We start from the raw sequence: 21,870 nt of genomic DNA, 5'->3' as shown, positions 1-21,870 counted from the left end.
TACCACTCGCGCAGGGCCGTCTCTGCACTCACGGCCTGATCCCTTCCGCCCTCTATACCGGTACCTTGTTCAGTAGGATGGAAGCTGTAATGAGTGGAAATAAGGTGTGACCCCTTTAAGAGCTGCGCGTGCCCTGTTGAACTGTCGACAGTCTGTATTGTATGTGCACCTCGAACCCGAAAAAAGTCATATAACTATTCCAATGACTCCGAAGCTGTTCGGTTAAGGTAAAAAAGTTACTTAGTTCAACTTTAAACGCGAACCTGTGAGAAACGCTGATGGCGTTCACATGCACATTAAGAATTGGTTCTATAGTTATGTGCGTTGAATATATGTGTGCAGGTTTGGAATTCCCTACAAACCAAGCCTAAACAAAGTACTGGTCTTTCCTTATAAATTTTGATACAGAATTTTATTTTATTTTGTCACTTCGGGGTAGGTACGCGAATTGAGTTTTCCCGACGACGATTTATCTGTAGAGTGAAGGGATCCTCCATAGGGAGAGACTAGTTGGCACTTCAGCACTGCGTTGTCATCGGTTCCAGGTGCAGGTCCTTCATCAGATCTGGATACGGCCTGAATCCGGCAGGCTGCGGAAAACCTCGGGATAAACAGAGACACTAAAATTAGCGTAGATGCCATTCTTCTTATAATGTAAGTTTTTTTTTTTTTTTTTGTCCAATAATTAAAATTTAGAAGTAGGAAATTACGAGTCATCCAAGTTTTTATATCAGCTATGCATTCCGTTAATTTTGTGAATTGGTAAGTTTCGTTAGGTTTTAAAGAAATATAGAGCTGAGTATCGTCGGCATAATAGTGGAAGCTAATTTCATGTTTCCTAATGATATCTCCTAAGGGTAGCATTTACAGAGTGAACAGCAGCGGTCCTAGTACTGAGCCTTGTGGTACGCCATACTGAACTTGTGATTGATGAGACGTCTCTTCATTTACTGCTACAAACTGATAACGCTCAGATAAACCATGCTAAACCATGCTAGTGCAATTCCACTAATGCCAACATAATTTTCTAGTCTATTTAAAAGAATGTTGTGGTCAATGGTGTCAAACGCAGCACTAAGATCGAGTAACACTAATAGAGAGATACAACCACGATCAGATGATAAGAGCAAAACATTTGTGACTCTAATGAGAGCTGTCTCAGTACTATGGTACGGTCTAAATCCTGACTGGAAATCCTCGCAGATATAATTTCTTTCTAAAAAGGAACACAGTTGTGAGGATACTGCCTTTTCTAGTATCTTTGACAGAAAAGGTAGATTCGAGATCGGCCTGTAATTGACTAATTCTGTAGGATCAAGTTGCGTTTTTTTAACAAGCGGTTTAGTCATAGCCAGCTTAAAGTTTTTTGGTATGTATCCTAGAGCAGGCATGAAAACAGGTCAGGGGTAAAAAAGGTGAGAAGGATGCGGGCATGCGGCATATATACCCCCCACCCCCAAAAAATGTAATGAGTGAGTAACGCGTAAGAGTTAACTCGAACAGATGAAATTCTGACTTATTAATAGAATTGAATTATACTCCATAGTGATAAATGCCCCCCAAAAACCTGTAAGCTGCATTGGCATAGTATAACCAGTGTTTGTCACAGGACTTTTGGATTACTGTGATGAGTGGACCTCTGGCACTCTAGGGGGGTTCGGGGGCATGCTCCCCCGTAAGAAAATTTTGTGCTTTTTAATGTTAAATTCATCAATCTGGTGCAAATTAAACAAAGAAATTTTCAAAACTCTTTTAGTTACAGTGTCTGTCTACATTACTGCTACAATAATAGTTATAATATTAATCCCATAATAGTAATAGCCATATATTGTAAAACAAATGCATTAAAAAATAGAGGAAACTTTCATAATTAGTTTTGTACTAATTTCTATACTGGAAAGAGTATATTTCTATACTTCACATTAAAGATGTGATTGGGCTAGCCCAGTGTAAATCAAGAAAAGAACCAATGGGCCGCTGATCTACGTGTTTCATCGGGTGTCAGAGAAAAAAAAAACTATTTACTACTATTTATCACTTATTAAAAATGCCCCAAACCAGTCGTCTGTATGATAATCTGAAACAAGGACTGGTGAGCCGTTGTCCTGCCTCACTTCACAGATGCTGAGTGAAAGGAGAATTATAGAATGAAAGGATACTCGTTCAGCTCGTTCCGCGCGTCATACGTCGTCCTTTCAGTTTCGGTTTTCAATCGATCAAGTTTTTTCACGTTCTCTCTGTAAACCACCCCTTTCAATCCGATCGAAATTATTTGTAATAGAGCTGACACTTTAAGTTTTTAACGGGTTATGTACTTGTTATTAATGTTTTTATGAAATATCTCTAGTGAATGCATTATCATATCACCGTATTATTTACCGCCATGCGAGCGACAAATTAAAGCTTGGCTGGCCACATGAGGCTCGCGAGCCGCCCAGTGAATAACACTGCTTAACTGTTACTTGTTCCTGCTCGCTCAGCGATCATGGCGCCCGCGCCCGCTCGCGATATCATCTCGCCCACTATGTCAAAATGTAAAAATAATGCCATTGGCAACATTGCTGTCTGTATCTGACAGGACAGTTAACATTGTAAACTAACTTACCTCAGGCTTGCTTTCCGACGTGCGGTTCTTTGATCGGCAGTTGTCAGACTCACGGTGTAAAAGACTTTGAAAACATTTCTGCCCTAACGTTACTCTGACTCATATTGGCTGTCATGTTTCGGCATTAGGAATGATGATTGTTTTTTAAAGCTGCGAAGTTTATGGTAACTTTATAGGGGATAAATGCTGGCCTCGGCCTCGACCACGACCCCCCCACCCCCAATAAATATTTTCTCATCGGATCTGCACAAATCACGTAGGTGACCCTTTTAGGTTTTAAAACGGCGATTTTCGCCGAAAGGTGAGGAGTTTTCATGCCTGCTAGAGACAAAGATGAATTAATGATATTAAGAAGAGGATCTATGACCTCTGGGAGCATCTCTTTCAGTAGCTTAGTCGGTATAGGGTCTAACATACATGTTGTAGATTTAGATGATTTAACGAGTTTAGTAAATTCTTCCTCTCCTATAGCAACAAATGAATCAAATTTTTCCTCAGGGAGACTACAATGCACTGCCTGATGCGATACTGTAGTAGACGGTTGCATAGTTATAATTTTATCCCTGATATTATCAATCTTATAAGTGAAGAAGTTCATAAAATCATTACTGCTGTGTTGCTTGAAAACTTCTGTGTTTGAAGCTTTATTTTTCGTTAGTTTAGCCACTGTTTCAAATAAAAACCTAGGATTATGTTTATTTTCTTTAATCTTCTTTAAGCGCAACGGAGCAACTGTGTCTAAAGTGCTGGAAAAGAGAGAGTTAAAAGTTTCTGTTGCAATATCGAGTTCTTCTAAGCTATCCGGGATGCTGAGATGATGAAACTGATCAGGAAGATTATTAATAAAGCAATCTTTAGTGGCAGAAGTGATAGGTCTAACATATTTATAACACGGAGTCGACTTTGCAGCCTTGGCTAAATGAAGTTTACACGAGACTAGATAATGATCTGAGATGTCATCGCTCTGCTGCAGAATTTCAACGGCATCAACATCTATTCCATGTGATAATATTAGATCTAGAGTATGATTACGACAATGAGTAGGTCCTGACACGTGTTGTCTAACTCCAATAGAGTTTACAATGTCTTTAAATGCCAATCCCAATGCATCTTTTTCATTATCGATGTGTATATTAAAATCACCAACAATTAGTACTTTATCAAAGAATTTGCTGACTTTCTATCAGAATTAATATTGGCTGCAGATAAAGTCTGTATGGTGCCCTGGTGGCCTGTATACAGTAGCCAGCACAAATCTCAAACTTGATTTATCATTTATACTATATATTTTTACATTAAGCACCAACACTTCAAAAGAATTATATTTAAAACTTGATTTCTTAGTGGTTTTGAAACTATTACTATAAATTACAGCAACACCTCCCCCTTTGCGTTTCAGACGAGGCTCATGTTTATAACAGTAATCTTGCAGTGTGGACTCGTTTAGGCTTTCCTGTACCTCAAACAGTAGAGCGTTGGCGCTAGCAAGGTCATGGGTTCGATTCCCAGGGAAAGCAAGAACTGACAAAATGTAAAATGTGTACCTTGAAAGCTTTGGATAAAAGTGTCTGCCAAATGCATAAATGTAAATTTAAAGTAATGTAATCGTTTGGTTTTAGCCAGGTTTCTGTCAAACACAGCACATCTAGGTTATAATCTGAAATCATATCATTAACAATGAGTGCTTTTGAAGTAAGGGATCAAATATTCAGCAACCCGAGCTTTAGCATTTGCTCATCTGTATTATAGATTGTGTCAAATGTTTTTTTTTTTTTTTTTTTTCACAGGCCTTCACAGGGGAGAGACTAGTGGACACTTCAGGACTGCGCTGTCGTCGGGTCCAGGCGCAGGTCCTTCATCTTATCTGGATCCCGCGGACTGTGGTAAACCTCGGGATAAACAGAGAGACTAATATAAGCATAGACACCATTCTTCTCATGATGTAACGAGTACATCAGGATTTATAGGAAGTGTTCCCAGTTCCGGCTGGCCTAATCTATGCAGCCTAACATTGAATTATAGAAGTCTATAATGTGTTATGTGAATGCTAGGTCAAAGAGATGTGTCTTTAATCTAAAAGACTTGTTCCCGCAGTTCTTCTGGATTTAGTCTGTCTCAGTTTCTTCATGTTACGTTCCACGCGTGTTTGTGTTTTTTTCTTTTTTTGTGCGCGTTTGTGTACATTATTCCTAGGTGGTGATCATTGGTTGCCCATAAGAGATGTGACGTCACGACGTTAAAATCAGGACTTACGTTCCAGCAATCCACAGACGTTCTGTGGGTTTAAAAGGCCCAGTGACCAAGAGCGAGTTATTTTATTTAGTTGGAGAGTGAGCAGAGCGAGGGAGGTCAGCGCCAGATCTCAGACAACTTCGCCTGGAGTTGTTTGTTGAAACCATGATTACGTTTATGATTGTTTTTTTTTGTTTTTTTTTTTTTGCTTATGCAAGTGTTTAGAGATGAACATTCCTTTGTTAGTATTACTGCCGATGGAATGCACTGTTTAGAGTTAGAACACTAGAAGTCCGTAGTGTGTGTGTGTGTGTGTGTGTGTGTTCCATCTTTAAAGACCACGGTAGTTAGAATTGTTTTCTGTTATTTAGTTGGAGAGTGATCACCACGCATTGAATTTATTGTTTTTTTTTTAGACAGCGTAGTTTATTTAAGGCGGGCGTATACGCTGAAGATTTCAGGTTTTGTTTCTGCATTTTTCTTTTGATGGGTAGATTTAGAGGTTTGGGTGAAATAGTTATGGGGATTATGTTTTGATTATTTAATTGATTTGACAACACTCTGTTTTCCTTTTATATTTTATAATTTTTCATGTTTTGTAACGTCATTCACACCTTTTCAAATTAAACGTTTTCAACGTTTACTCTGGTATTCCTCGTTGTTTCTGCTACTTGCACACACGGCAACAGTGTCTCACGTAAGTGTCGCGCAATCATCCCGTTTACATCTTAAACACAAACGTGTTTGGCATCTTAAACATAAAAAAAATTATTAAATTATTGCATCACAATAAGTGTATTGTGATTGTCAAAACATTTTAGTAACTAAACTGAATTTTATTAGGCTTAGTGACAACATGTTATAATGTTTAGCCTAGGCTACATGGTACAATTTCTGGTTTTCAATTCAATTATTGTGATTTGATTTAATACTGACTCATTTAAATAAATATTAGGTAGGCTACACAAGATAGCCATTAATTTTTCTTAAGAAAAAACAACTGTAAACATACAGAGAGATATATAATGCGTTTTTTATTGTAATAACAACTTTATTTAATGATATAAGTAAAAATATAATAAATATGTAATATAGTACACATATTTAGCAAAATACTCTCTATAGCTCTTTTTTTCTAGCCAACTAACGTGCTATAGCCTATATTATGGTCATCAAATGGCTTTCCTGCGGTAAATGTTATGTGACATAATTGTTCTCCAGCTGTTTTATTGACCCCTTTTTTTGATTGATTGGTCGATATTATGTATGAGGAATATGCATTTCGGTAAGTTGTACTGTATCTTTCAACATTGTTCATTCGTGTTTATTTACTAGCTAGAGATGATCGGTTTACCTGCCGCTAGGGATCTATCGTGTCCACTGATCTATATAATGTCATTCTATATAGATCAGTGGTCGCGTCACATTTACAAGTGCCAAAACGGTATTTATTGTTTGAATTTCGTAATAAAAGTGACAGAATCTGAGAGCTGAGATTTTTTTATATCAAAAGTAACCTGCTCTGTCCAGTCTGTCGGTCTCCGTGTCCTCTTTGCTTCACGATTTTTCTGTGCGTGAGAAAATGGATGTGTTTTCGTGAGAGCGTGTGAAAAGTGTCAATTGCGTGTGTCTCACGGTGAATGCGTGAGAGTTGGCAGCTCTGAAGCTAACTGCGAACTGGTTCCTGCACAAGACCCGCCCTCCTCTCTAGCAATTGGCTAAGACAACCTAAAATCATGCTCCCATTGGCTGTGACAGCTGTGCGCGCTGACTCTTGAATCAAGGTGGTAGGTTGAAGGGGACCGGTGTGTTATTCAAGTCAGATTAGGGCCTGTTCACATAACGCGTCTTTTGCGCGCTCAAGTTCGTTATTTAAAATGTTGCCGCGCAGTTTGCGCGCTCATAATGGAAGCCATTGGAGTCATTACGGCTCAAGGTTTTCTTTGACGTATGTGCCATTCTCTCTCATACTGTCTTTTTCTTTTTGTGGTGCGAAGCGCTCGTTTTTTCCAAGCGACTTTAAGCCCTGATATATGTAGCACGGTGCTCTTGTGAGGCACAACATTTAGTTCCTCCATAGAGGAATTATAATAAAACATAGATAAACAAAAACTTTGAGTCTCCTCGAGATATGGACCTATCATCCTACCACAGTGAAATAGATACTTTCATTCACTGGTGTGTTGTTGTTGTAAAATTATTTAATGGAAAAATGGTTTTGTTGATTTAAAAATCTTGCTTTCCCCTGTTGTTTGATTTCATGGAAACAGACACCAGTGATTTTGCCAAGAGATCTCTTATTTATTTAATTATATAAAACATAGGGAGAAGAGGCAGTGGACCAACAACGTCCTCATTCTAGTTTCTCATCATCTTCTCTGCCTTTCGGACAAAGGGCTCAGTTCTTATATGGTGACCAGGAAAAAACTACATCACTATAGCAACACATACATTCAGCAGAGGAACATATGGTTTCCATTAATGTTGGAATGTATACCCTCTTATGCTATGCTTGTATAAACACTGAATATACATTACAGTCTCTCCAGCACACACTCAAAGTCCCCCAAAGTCTCTCTTCCCCCACATCTTCACAAAATACATTGAGTACAAATGATTATGAATGTATATAAAAAGTATAAAATAGATACATAGTACTACTGATTATGAATATTAATAAAAAGTAATAATAATACTAAAAACAACAGTAAATGGTGAAATTTGTGTCTTCAGTTTATAAGGAAAAATACCACACTGAATGTTAAGGTAATTTAGTAAGCAAAAAAGTAGAATAGAGAGAAACGAAACATGTATTAGAAAGCATTTAACTGAATATTAACTTTTAGACAGGAGACGTTGAACTTGAATGTGCTTCCCCTTAAACCAGGCCCAAGGCCATGGGTCGCCTGATCAAATGTCTGTCAGTTCCTCCTTAAATACCCGAAGTGTAGGTCTTCCTGCAAATGAAATGCATAAAGATTTGTTTCAATGCACACTGATAGTCATACAATTTTTTTTTAAATGTATGTCAACTGCAGACTTTAGTTTTGGATACTGAAAAATTAACATCCTCACTTTTAAATATTTCCAGGACTACTTTCTTTTGTGGAGTAAACTTGGTGCCAGGAACATTAATGAAACCTTATTGTAAAGCCTTGCTCTGTGTAGTAATTTTGTTGCGTGATCGAGTTCGGCTCACGAGTAAACCGCTGCCTAGTATTGCTCTGAGCTGATAAACTGTTTGCGCTGCGCAGCTCAGTTAAAAAGGTCGCAAAATGTGACCATTTAGTCTCAGTCTAGAGCCCTGTATAGTGCTGTATTTCTGCTTTACATGAGCGCCACCTACTGTCAGAGAGCGAATTTGTGTGTTTTTTTGCATTGATTTGAACTGACAAATTAGACATTCCTGTTGGTTGAACACGAGTTAATAGATATCAAACAATCAACAAAGTGTCCTGTGCTCACCACACACCGGCTATAGGTGGAGAGGAGAGATTTGGCTATAGGGTGGTGTGTGATGTGTAGCTAACTTACACAGAAAAGACTTTGTTGCACATTGTCATATTGTTGGATTATATATTTATTAAATGTTTAATTTAGTTTTTCCACTGCAATAGTATATAAACGGATAACGTTTAGTAGACTGATTTCAGATGATTATTGAGTCTCCAGCAAAGAGTCTCCTTTCCTGCCAGACCTGTTTTCTCTATTGTGTTTTAAATGAATCAGATCACTGAGATTCTCACCTTTCGGAGCCCAGACATTGAATAGTTAGGTTGATAGACTTTCTCCTTATTGTCTTTAATGGCTCTTTGAGTCCCAGTATCACTCAGACTGATTGGATTAGCACAAATGCATTTGAGTGGTTATGCTGATTGGATTGAGACTGCCGGTCTGGGGCGGGTTCCTTAACCTGTATACTCTTTTACATGCTTTGTTTGAATTTGTCTTCACCCCCAAAAGTCCCTCCTCCTAAAAAGCCTATAAGATACCATGTAAAGTTATGTTAGATTAGATCATGTTGGAAGTACTGCAGCCACGTACAGCGGAGTTCTCAATAAAGAATAACTTCTGTTGAACGTGATCCCAACTGTCTCCTGGTCTCTGCTTCGATGAAAGAAAACTTTACAGCAGATGGTGCCGTGACCCGGATGGAGAAAAAAAAAGGAAACTCAAAGAACTTCAAGCTCAAAGAACTGAATCTTGAAACTACAAGCTCAACAAAAGATCTGACAAAGATTGCCAGACTGAATCTTTCCAGCTTCCTCCAGATTGAAAACTTCAAGCTCCAAAAATATCTCAATGCCTGACTGAGTTCCAGACTGAATTTGGAAACTTCAAGCTCAAAGATCTCAACAAAGCTGACTGAGTTCCAGACTGAATCTTGAAACAAGTATCTTGGCAGTTTGATCGACAATAAGTTGCATTTTAATTCTAATACTGAGATGCTCTGCAAAAAAGGCCAACAAAGACTGTTTTGCCTTCGCAAACTGTCAAAGTTCCGTGTCGATAAGACCCTCATGACCCTTTTTTATAAATCATACATCGAGTCTGTATTTGCATTCTCAGAAATTTGCTGGTATGGTAATCTCACTGTCAAGGCCAAAACTGCTCTTTCCAATATAGTGAAGGTCAGCAGTAAAATTCTAGGTGTCCAGCAGTGTAGCCTCACTGACCTGTATAACAGACAGGTAGTTAGGAAGGCCAAATCAGTTATTTCTGATAGTTCCCACCCCCTTCATTTAGAGTTTCAGATCTTACCTTCTGGGTCTCGCTTTAGATTACCTCCAGTAAAGAGCAATAGATACAGGCACTCATTCGTTCCGACTTTAAGTTTCACTTTCAATCCGTAACCGACAGAGGAGCGTCTTGGCGGCAAGGATTTAAATCTTTAAAATAACAATGTCTGGGATAAGAAAATATAAAGTGTGGATGTACACAGTCAGAAAGGATATTCTCCAAGGCTGGATTTAGCATCAGGAAAACCATGGTCGCACTTCTGCCGGCCAACGTTAACAAGTTTCACGTTAGAATGTATTTTATCCACGCGCACAATTTGAAAAAAAATTTCTAGACACCCCTAATTATTTTTATGAAGAACATTGTCAGATGTTTCTTTTTAACCTATGGCTGTCGATTTGGAGGCCTACTTATCTATTTATCTATTGCAGAAATAGAGCACTTTATTTTGTAGCACTTAGGCCTATTTTATTTATCTTCTCAATTCTTTTGTTGTACAACCAGAGCCTGTAACATTAAGTATTTTATGTATTTTGGTCTTGTATTTGTGCATTTGTGTCTGTCCTGTGTCCATTTCTTGCTGCAAAACTAATTGCTCTACGGGGACAAATAAAAAGTTTAAAGTAAATAAACTACTTACCGTGATCTCAGACTGTGCTTATGTGGTTTCTCCACCTCATGGATCTTCATGTGTAGCTTCAGGTGAGTTTTAAAAGAGAAACTCTTTCCGCACTGATCACACGTGTGCGACTTCTCTCTGCTGTGGATCCTCTCATGTGTTTTCAGTCACAGTGTGAACACTTGTAAGGTTTTTCTCCAGTGTGGATCCTCTCATGTTTTTTCAGATTTGCTGACCGACTGAATCTCTTGTCACAGTGTGAACACTTGTAAGGTTTTTCTCCAGTATGAATTCTCTGGTGCAGTTTTAAATCTATCCCTCTAGTAAAAGTCTTCTCACACTCAAAGCACATGTACTCTCTCACACCAGTGTGAGTTCTCTCATGTCTATGTAAATATTGCAGCAGTGAAAAACTCTTTCCACACACAGAACATGAATAAGGCTTCTCCTTCGTATGAACTCTCAGGTGTTTCTTCAGGACTGATGACCTAATAAATGTTTTGCCGCATTGATCACATGCGAACGGCTTCTCTCCGGTGTGGATCCTCATGTGAACATTAAGGGATGATGATTGACTGAAACTCTTCCCGCATTGATCACATGAGAACGGCTTCTCTCCAGTGTGAACTCTAATGTGTATCTTCATGTCACCTTTAAAAACAAAACTCTTTCCACACTGATCACACGTGTGTGGCTTCTCTCCAGTGTGGATCATCTCATGTGTTTTCAGAGATGATGAATGACTGAATCTCTTGTCACAGTGTGAACACATGTAAGGTTTTTCTCCAGTGTGGATCCTCTCATGTGTTTTCAGATTTGCTGACCGACTGAATCTCTTGTCACAGTGTGAACACTTGTAAGGTTTTTCTCCAGTGTGGATCCTCTCATGTGTTTTCAGATTTGCTGACCGACTGAATCTCTTGTCACAGTGTGAACACTTGTAAGGTTTTTCTCCAGTGTGAATTCTCTGGTGCAGTTTTAAACTGTTTTCTGTAGTAAAAGTCTTCTCACACTCAAAGCACATGTACTCTCTCACACCAGTGTGAGTTCTCTCATGTCTATGTAAATATTGCAGCAGTGAAAAACTCTTTCCACACACAGAACATGAATAAGGCTTCTCCTTCGTATGAACTGTCAGGTGTGACTTCACTTCTGATACACTAATAAATGTTTTGCCGCACTGATCACATGAGAACGGCTTCTCTCCAGTGTGGATCCTCATGTGAACATTAAGGTATGATGATCGACTGAAACTCTTTCCACATTGATCACATGTGAACGGTTTCTCTCCGGTGTGAATTCTCATGTGAATCTCAAGACTTTGTTTGGTTGTGAGACTCTTTCCACACTGAGTGCAGGTGAAAGATTTCTTGGCTCTTCTTTTCTTTAAAAATGTATTTTTAGTCTTTGAGCGACTCAAAGGTTTTCCTCCAGGTTTGACATGATCCTGATTCATTCCTCATTGAAGGTTCCTCCTTCACTTCACTCAGTTCTTCACTCTCCTCCACTTCACTCAGTTCTTCACTCTCCTCCTTCACTTCACTCAGTTCTTCACTCTCCTCGCTCTCGTCCATCAGGTCTGACATGAAAGAATTTTTTTTTACATTTAATTTTCAGAACATCAAAATAATTCAAAGAGAGAAATATAAAGTGAAAGGACATGAAATTGAGTCCTGAACTCACTGATACAACCTTAAACATTAAAATATAATGCTTGGGCCCTTGGTCCCCCCACAGTATCAACTTGAAGGAGTAGCAGTTGAGGCCAGCAGAGAAGAGAGAGAAGGGCTAGCGAAGAGGCCCTTCAAAGCTTGACAAAGGTCACACCTTGCAGGGCTGGCTCAACCAATAAGAAAGGGAGAATTTCTAAGCGAGAGTTTCCTCTGTGGGGAGGATTTATGAATCTTTGTTCCAAGCGTGCTCATTTGCGTCTGATGATGAAACTAAGAAAGATTCTTGTAATACTAATATGTTGTACAGCTATCGGCATATCATGTACACAATCATTTCGATCTTCAAAGTACCAATTTATAGAGACCAAACATGGTATGCGTGAGGTTACGTTGACTGTTGGTTTCTATAATAAAATACATAGTATCAAAGAGATAATAGTATCAACAGATAATAGTATTAAAAGACAACACAAGACAGTAAATCATTCACAAAATGTTCTGGAATGCATGTTAATTTCATGTTAATCAGTTATTCGATAAATGAATGCAGGAGAGTCTGTTCTTATATCTGTAGGATTTGTAGCAGGGGCCTTGTTCACATTGCTAAGAGTTATAAAACCAACTTACTTGATCGTGGTCATTGTAATCAAGACCTTCTTGCCCTGTTTGGGGGGATGGGGCCACAGATCCCAGAGTGAGTTCTTTTGTTCATTTCATTTGTTCATTATCATTTGTTAAACTATAACAAATACTTGTGTCTGACTTGTCTCAGTCGTTACACACGTATCCAAACTTTAATTGAGGATAGTAAGAGTGAAAGGGCTTTAGATACAGCTTTGGATGCGATTAGCTTAGTGAACACCAAGCTAATCGCATCCAAGCTATTGTTGGGTCCCGGCTGTAGTAGAGGCCGTGCAGCAGGGCAATTGGGTGACGGTACGACACTGTAGTCGTGGGACAAAACACCGCTCTTCTGTTCAGATTACAACTTCAAATAGATTCTCCCCACTCAGTGAAACACCCACTGAGAATCCTGTTGAATGTGCCCTAATTATTGGCGATTCTATCACACGGAACGTGAAAATAAAGACACCAGCCACCATAGTCACATGTTTGCTGGGAGCCAGAGCGCCTGACATCAAAGCAAATTTAAAAGTGATGATTTGAGAGAATTTTTCTAATGCCAGTAAAAGAGGGTAAAGGGAGGGGGGTAATTGTTTGGTAATTGGTAATTGTTCTTACCAATTTAACCAATCAGATTTATAGAAGATGACATGATAAAGTCATGAGTTAGTCACTTGATCTTATTGTTGTGTCTGTCTTTATCCTATAAAACCTGATGTATTCTTCTTTTTGGTTGGGATTCTCTGAGAATTGTTAGAGGACTCCCAGCCGTAATTAAAGCATATTCAAAGGCATTGTCTGAAGTCTGTTTATTAGTGCTGCAGCAAGTTAGTTAGGTTAACAAGTTAGAGTTAGAACTCTGAGCAGGACGTCGATGAGTAGACGCGCTAGAGTATAGGATTAGAACTTGGGGCCAGGCGTCGACTGAAGACGCGCTCGAGTATAGGTACAGTATATAGGAACTCTAAGCCAGTTGCTGACTGATACAGAGCTAGAGAAACTCAGGGCCAGGTGTCGACTGGAGACACGCTCGAGTATAGGTACAGTATATAGGAACTCTAAGCCAGTTGTCGACTGATACGGAGCTAGAGAAACTCAGGGCCAGGCGTCGGTTGGAGACACACTTGAGTATAGATATTCATAGGAATAGGGGAAAAATCTACCACAATTTGGCGGGCCAATCCAGGAGTCCTCGGAATATCCCTCTGTCGGATGGACGGGGATGAGGAATGACGTTGTCTTCATTCTGCCAGACTGCAGAACCCAGTTCGAAAACATGTATGTTAGATCCAATGCCAACTAAGCTAATGAAAGATATGTTTCCAAAGGTCATAGATCCTCTTCTTAATGTCATTAATTCCTCTTTGTCATTAGGATATGTACCAAAAGCTTTTAAGCTGGCTTTGATTAAACCGCTTGTTAAAAAAACGCAAACTTGATCCTACAGAATTAGTCAATTATAAGCCAATCTCAAATCTACCTTTTCTGCCACAAATACTAGAAAAGGCAGTATCTTCATAACTATGTTCCTTTTTAGAAAGAAATGATATCTGCGAGGATTTTCAATCAGGATTTAGACCGTACCATAGTACTGAGACTCCTCTCATTAGAGTCACAAATGATTTGCTCTTATCATCCGATCGTGGTTGTATCTCTCTTGGTGTTACTCGATCTTAGTGCTGCATTTGATACTACTGACCACAACATCCTTTTAAATAGACTTGAACATTATGTTGGCATTAGTGGAATTGCACAGGCATGGTTTAAATCATACTTATCTGACCGTTATCAGTTTGTAGCAGTAAATAAAGAGATGTCTTATCGATCACAAGTTTAGTATGGTGTACCACAATGCTCAGTACTAGGAACGTTACTGTTCACTCTGTACATGCTACCCTTAGGAGATATCATTAGGAAGCATGGCATTAATTTTCACTGTTATGCTGACGATACTCAGCTGTATATTTCTTCACACCCAGTCGAAACTTACCAATTCACAAAATTGATGCATAGCAGAATGTTATGGCCCTTGGCCTTTTTCTGGTCGTTCTCCTGCCCCTCGTCTCTTTAAGGCCTAATTGTGGTCACCTGGGAAGTTGGTGTTTAAATAGGAGCTTCTCTGCTGCATTGATCTCTTTCTTCCTGCTCTGGTCTGGTGGCTAAAGGCTCGAACGCTGCTCTATTGCGGCCTGTCAGGGTTCACGCCTCGCTCGGGACGCCAGGATTTTACACAGATGCACATTTAAGTTTATTTAAGTTTGTCTTTTATTTTTACACTCAACACTTGCACCTGCCCTACACTACTGATACTGACGTTCACACTCCATATTTGGTTCTGTTGTTTAAATTTGTGCTATTTACACAATAAACTTATGTTTTGCACTGTTTGTTTGTGGCATGGTCTCCAATCTATTGTTATGGCCCTGAGTCAGTCATAACACAGATATAAAAAACTGGATGACTAGTAATTTCCTTCTACTTAATTCTGAAAAAAAAACAGATTCTAATTATTGGACAAAAAACTTCCTCACATAATAACCTAGAATACTGTCTAACACTTGATGGCTGCTCTGTCAAGTGTTCGTCGTCGGTTAGGAACCTGGGTGTGCTCTTTGATACTAGACATGTGCCGGTATTCGGTAATGCAATAAATTGCGGTAATGAATATGCAAGATATTATCATCGCGGGCACTTCAAAATTTGTACATGTGGGGATTGTAAACATTCCCACATGTAAAAGCACTGTGTGCACTCTAGTCTAATGTGATGAATCAGTGTTTTTCAACCACGGAAAGAGGTCAATAAAACTGCAGGTGAACAATTATGTCACAAAACGTTACATTTACCTCAGGAAAGCCATTTAATGACCAACACGTAAGTTGACTAGAAAAAATAGCTATAGAGAGGAGTATTTTGCTAAATATGTGCACTATATTACATTTGTATTATATTTTTACTTGTGTCATAATTGTTATTATAATGAAAACTTTAATTTGATCATTTTTAACCTTTAATAATACCAGTTGACAGGGCTCTCTGTATGTTTACAGCATTATGTGAGATATATTTTTTCTTGAGAAAAATTAACATGTAGGCTATCTACTGTAGCCTACCTAATATTTATCCAAAGAGTCAATAATGAATCAAGATTTGAATTGAATTGAAATCGTGAAAAGTGTGTAAAATTCTGTTACACTGTACACCTATTGTGATGCAAGCTGTTTTTTTCTACATCCCCCCCCAATCCATCAGTTTCTCTAGAGCAATTAAAATATCGTGATAATACCGTATACCGTGATAAAAGCTCAATCAATTAATCGCAGCATGAAAATTTGATACCGGCACATGCCTATTTGATACCAATCTTTCATTTGAAAGACACGTGTCTATTATCTGTAAAACCACATTTTTCCATCTTGAAAATATATCTAAATTATGTCATATGCTCTCAATGACAAATGTGGAACAATTAGTTCATGCGTTTATGACCTCAAGGCTAGACTATTGTAATGCTCTACTGGGTGGTTGCCCTGTACGCTTAATAAACAAACTACAGCTAGGTTAAAATGATGACGTTTGATGACCAGCTGACCTTCACAGATCACATTTCAAAGACAGCTCATTCATGCAGGTTTGCGCTGCACAACATCAGGAAGATCAGGCCTTTCCTAACTGAGCACGCAACACAACTCCTCGTCCAGGCCCTGGTCATTTCTAGGCTTGACTACTGCAATGCTCTTCTGGCCGGACTTCCAGCATGTGCAACCAAACCTCTACAGATGATCCAGAATGCTGCAGCTCGTCTTGTCTTCAACGAGCCCAAGAGGGCCCACGTCACTCCTCTGTTCATCTCTCTGCACTGGCTACCTCTCACTGCTCGCATCAAGTTCAAGGCATTGACGCTTGCTTACAGATCTATCACAGGCTCAGCTCCCTCCTACTTTCACTCACTCCTACGAGCCTACATCCCTAGCAGACACCTACGATCGATCAACGAGCGACGTCTAGTGGTTCCATCACAGAAAGCCACAAAATCACTTTCCAGAACATTCTCATTCACAGTTCCATGCTGGTGGAACACTCTCCCCACCCTCATCCGGAATGCAGAATCCCTGACAACATTCAAAAGACAGCTGAAAACCCATCTCTTCCGTGAGCACTTAACTTCATAAAAAAATAAAAACATAAAAAAAACCTTTCCCTTTAAAACCCCACTTATCGTGCTTATGCTACTCTGAATAATGCCTGAACTTCGTATTTTGAGCACTTCTTGCGTTGTTGTTGTTTTTTGCCTCTTCATGATGACTCGCTTAATTTAGTCCTAATTTGTAAGTCGCTTTGGATAAAAGCGTCTTCTAAATGACTAAATGTTAAAACGCAGCAGCTCGAGTTCTTACCAGAACCAGGAAGTACGACCATATTAGCCCAGTTCTGTCAACACTGCACTGGCTCCCTATTAAACATTGCATACATTTTAACACATTATTGCTGATTACTTACAAAGCACTAAATGGTTTAGCTCCGCAGTACTTGAGCGAGCTCTTAACACATTATAGTCCTTCATGTCTATTGCGATCTCAAAATTCCGGCCAGTTGAAAATACCTAGAATATCAAAATCCACTGCTGGCGGTAGATCCTTTTCCTATTTAGCACCGAAACCCTGGAACAGTCTTCCTAACATTGTCCGGGAAGCAGACACACTCTGTAAGTTCGAAGCTAGCCTAAAGACACATCTCTTTGACATAGCATTCACATAATACATTATAGACTTCTATAATTCAATGTTAGGCTGCATAGATTAGGCCAGCCGGAACCGGGAACACTTCCCATAAATCCTGATGTACTTGGTACATCATAAGAAGGATGACGTCTACACTAATATTAGTCTCTCTGTTTATCCCGAGGTTTTCCCGCAGCCTGCCGGATCCAGGCCGTATCCAGATCTGATTAAGGACCTTCGCCTGGACACGACGACAACGCAGTGCTGAAGTGTCCACTAGTCTCTCCTCTGTGAAGGCCTCCTTTACCTCTATACAGATAAAATGTTGTCTGGATAATTCCGGTTTGCGTGGCTATGCAGATGCGACGACAATTTCTGTATTATAAGTTTTTAAGGCATAAAACAGTTGTTTGAGGGTTGATTTGTGAAGGACTACACTCCTGCACACTTATATATTCAAACGCACATACGTATCGATCGAACACATGATGCGCATGTGCACGCCGTGTGCGTTGTCCCAGGTTTGCGTTTCAGAGGTTTGCGCAGAGAAAACGGATAATTGTTTGCACCTTCAAACCTGTTTCAGGGAGTGTGTTCTCGAGACACTAGGCACTTTTTGTGCGGATGGGCAGCCGTTAAGGGTTTTCTGTTAGAACGGTGTTGTGTTAGCGTCCTCTAAGTTAATGACTAATGATCTTCGCAACTTCACTGTTACGCTAACTGTAAACCCAAAACATTTTGTACCGTTTCAAAGTTGAACTGTTTATCTAAATGTGATGAAGTGCTTGAATGTTTCTAACATGAATGTTCTTCAGCATCATGAATGAATGAAGAATAAACACCAACCTTTTTGTTCTTCAGGATCTTCAGTGTGTTTCATTCTGCAGGGTTCTGGATCACTCATGTTCTCTCTGTCCTCTTTAATAAACTCAGTCTTTGCAGATTTCAGCTCTTCCTGATGCTCGTCTTCACTTGTAGCTGATGGGAATTTACAGCATTTATTGGGGAATTACTGTGGGCGGAGCTTCACTGATGATGTGATTGCAGTGGGAGGAGCTTCTCTGATGATGTGATTGCTGTGGGAGGAGCTTTTCTGATGATGTATTTCAGCGTGGGAGGAGCTGATCTGCCAAAATCAAAAATATCAATTATGTTTTTATTTTTATTTTTTTAATAATACATGACACTAAGCATTTATCTATCTATTCATTAGACATCCATCTATTTGTATTGCTAATCCTAACATTATTCTGCTTCTTCATTAAAATACAGGTATCTAGAAATATAGAAAATAATATTAATAATTTAAATTCTTCCAAATATAAATAATGGTAAGAAAAACAGTTAAAATCATAAAAACAGAAATAAAGGTACATATAGTAGCCAACACCCTCAGTCTGTTGATATGAAATGAGCTTTAGGCTAAATGACCATTTACAGGAGATCTGAAGACATCAGCATAATAAATGAGGAGAAAACAGGAACTATTGTCATGAAATAAAGAGTGTTTTCAGCAGATCTGTTAATATTGATGAGCCTCAGACTATCAACACTCATTCAACAAGCCATTCAGGATCATCAGCAGATCATCTCACTTTATTCTGAGTGTTTGCTGTTAGAAACACATTATTTGAGTCAGGATACATGACAAAAGCCTGTAAAACTGCTCTATTGAAAGACGATACTGTTATTTCTCACAATATAACATGGATAAATCATCAATAATAAAACAAAATAATTAAATAAATAACCTCTTCAGGCAAACAACTACAACACCATAATATGTGAAAATATAGTTTGACTTGATAATATATATTAATAGCAATAAAGTAATTCCATTAACATGTTACATATTTGTACAGAAATTGACAATGATCATAAAACTCTTAAAAATAAAGAAAATGTAGCCTAACGTCTCCTGTGTTAAACTTCACTATATTCCCATGCGTGTAAAGATTTAATAATTCCCACTTATTCATTACTCATACAGGGGCAATATAAAGTGTCTACATGAATTTTAATAAGTAAATGTAATCTGCCAAAGATAATGTCGACAATAATAAAGAAAGGTAAACATGAAAACGGCAACAGAAACACTTGGGATCGATTCCCCTCACAGATCTCAAACTTTAACTTGACATTCAGTAACAGTTCTCACTCCAAACATCGAGACAATCACACAAACGAACACAAACTCGCTCAGGTCTGAATGAACTCAACATATTCTCCTCATGCTCGCTGCTGCTGCACTAAATGTTTATTTCAGAAGGAAGACGCCAGAAAAGACGCACAAGTATCGCTGTGATCGATGAAAACACTACAGAAATGAGCCTGTCGCTTAATCAAACTGTATAAAGTGTGTGTGATGGTTGAGTAAATGTGAGAAATACCGTGAACTGCTCTCCTCTCCTCAGAAAACTCGTCGCTGAAACTCTCAATGAGGGAAGAGAAACGGCGCGAGCGAGCGGTGACGTCATCTGCCTCCAAAGCACGCCACGCAGATTCAGCTTTACTTATTTCATATGGAACAATCATAATATTCTCTATAAAAACAAATCCTTATTTTTTGAAAAATGGCATGATAACAATATTACGTTAGTACGTGATCTTTTTAATGATGATGGATGTCTATAGGCCTATGGCGAATTCCTGGAAAAATGTAAATTTACTGTCACGCCTAGAGAATTTGCCATCGTTTTCGATGCTATTCCCACAGATGTTATTGCATTGTTTAGAGGTTTGGATAGGACTTTGTTTACCACACCACCTATTTTTGATCCCACTCAAACAATGGTGGGCAAGATTTGTTTAGTTCCATATTCTAGCAATAGATCCATTTGTGCTCTCTTTCAGAAAGATATTATTACCAAACCTTATGTAATTACCTATTGGAGCAATTTTGTGGATATTGTGTACTGGAGAAAAGTTTGGTTATTGCCACATAAATACCTTATAGTAAATAAAGTCAGAGAAGTCTCATTTAAATTAATTCATAGATTCTATCCAGTGAAAAGTTACCTAAAAAAGTTTAAACCTGACATTGATATAAAATGTGATTTCTGTAATGCACAAGATGAAACTACTGTACACTTGTTTTGGGACTGTAGCTATACCAAAATGTTTTGGAAGAACTTTTGCAGATATATTATTGATTTTGTGTACCCTCATTTTTCCTTATTTTGGAAACATGTTATATTTGGTTTTATTAATACGGAGAAAAACTTTGAGAAATAATTTTACTTTATAAATCTTTTACTTCTCCTAGTAAAATTTAATATTCATAAATGTAAATTTTCCAATCATAAGCCATTATTCAAAGTTTTTCTCAACGAATTCCATCAATACCTTCAAACGCTTTCTGTTTCAGAGAAGAACAAAGCAAGGAAAACATTGTCTTGTTGTGCTCTCTTCAAAATCCCCCTTTAATTTTGTCTCATTGCACTATCCTAACATGCTCTAATTGATTGTATCTCCTTCCTTTTTTTGCTTATCTTTTCTTGTATTTTTACTGTTATTATTATTATTGTAATTTTTGTCTGGGTTTTTTAGTTATTTGTTTATTTTATTTTATTTGTTTATTTATTTTTATATTGTTATTATTCTCTCCTCTGGTGTATGTTCCGTTTCATGTTTTCATGTTGATAATGTAATATTCGTTGACTATTGTTTCTTTATTCTAATAAAAAAAAATAATAATAATTAAAAAAAAAGATTCAGCTTTACTAGTAGCCTTCCATTATTTTTATTTTAGTACTTTAGTGACTCCAGTTACTAAAGGTAAAAGGAACTTTTTCAAGTGAAGCACAAAATAGTCATATAAACAGAGGATCATCCAGTCTGAAAAGTGTTTTCGCCTGTAAAGTCCGGCTCAGTATATTCTGTAGCGTTCTATACAATATGGAGCTGTTCTTGTGCCAATAAAAATGAACGTAGCTTTTCAAGAAACTAATGAAAATATAAATTGAAACTAAATAAACTATCTCTAAAACTGAAAAAGAATAAATCGTAGGCAAATTGTTTGACTTCGTTTTTAATACACTGCATGTTTTGCTAACTATTTCTCATATTTCAATCGCTGATCTGAACTTACAAATGCGCTTCCAGAGTTTTCATTTACGCTTCTGAAGTTTTCGTTTACGCAAAAAAAAAAAGATTATTGTAGCAGCTGGGACCTGCATGGGCTCAGTTCTTATATGGTGACCAGGAAAAAAACTACATCACTATAGCAACACATACATTCAGCAGAGGAACATATGGTTTCCATTAATGTTGGAATGTATACCCTCTTATGCTATGCTTGTATAAACACTGAATATACATTACAGTCTCTCCAGCACACACTCAAAGTCCCCCAAAGTCTCTCTTCCCCCACATCTTCACAAAATACATTGAGTAAAAATGATTATGAATGTATATAAAAAGTATAAAAGAGATACATAGTACTACTGATTATGAATATTAATAAAAAGTAATAATAATACTAAAAACAACAGTAAATGGTAAAATTCAAAATAAAATGAAACCCTGCCCCCCCTGATCGATCTGCACTTCGGACTCTGACCGGAAATAGTAGACCATCCGGGTATCTTTTGGAATCAGCATACCAGCAGTCCACCACAGACTTTTTTGATTCCTTATCTCACATAAAACAAATTA

At 38.2% G+C, this 21,870-nt stretch overlaps 3 protein-coding genes across 5 annotated transcripts in view; 2 read left to right on the top strand and 1 right to left on the bottom strand.

Annotated features, from left to right (window-relative positions):
* LOC311094723 (uncharacterized protein) overlaps positions 1–5,528 on the top strand; it is a 72,927-nt gene extending 67,399 nt beyond the window's left edge. For all 3 annotated transcript variants that reach the window (XM_084132846.1, XM_084132847.1, XM_084132848.1), the window contains one exon: positions 4,393–5,528. In XM_084132846.1, coding sequence (XP_083988972.1) covers positions 4,393–4,414 — 22 coding nt within the window. In that variant the 3' untranslated portion in view covers positions 4,415–5,528. The remainder of the gene's footprint in view (positions 1–4,392) is intronic.
* The window catches only part of LOC311094626 (uncharacterized protein), a 168,387-nt gene that overhangs the window by 86,587 nt on the left and 59,930 nt on the right, over positions 1–21,870 (top strand). The gene's annotated exons all lie outside the window — the stretch shown is intronic.
* LOC311097708 (uncharacterized protein) lies at positions 7,672–11,652 on the bottom strand (the record flags this gene model as incomplete). The annotated part of the gene is made up of 2 exons (XM_084137553.1): positions 7,672–7,794; positions 10,218–11,652. One exon carries the CDS (start codon positions 11,650–11,652, stop codon positions 10,360–10,362), a length of 1,293 nt encoding a protein of 430 aa, XP_083993679.1. The 3' UTR covers positions 7,672–7,794; positions 10,218–10,359.

Source organism: Abramis brama, assembly GCF_963993115.1.
Source record: "Abramis brama genome assembly, chromosome: 1".
In the NCBI taxonomy this organism is placed as follows: domain Eukaryota; kingdom Metazoa; phylum Chordata; class Actinopteri; order Cypriniformes; family Leuciscidae; genus Abramis; species Abramis brama.
The sequence above is the reverse complement of the archived record's forward strand: the minus strand, read 5'-3'. Positions and strand labels throughout refer to the sequence as shown.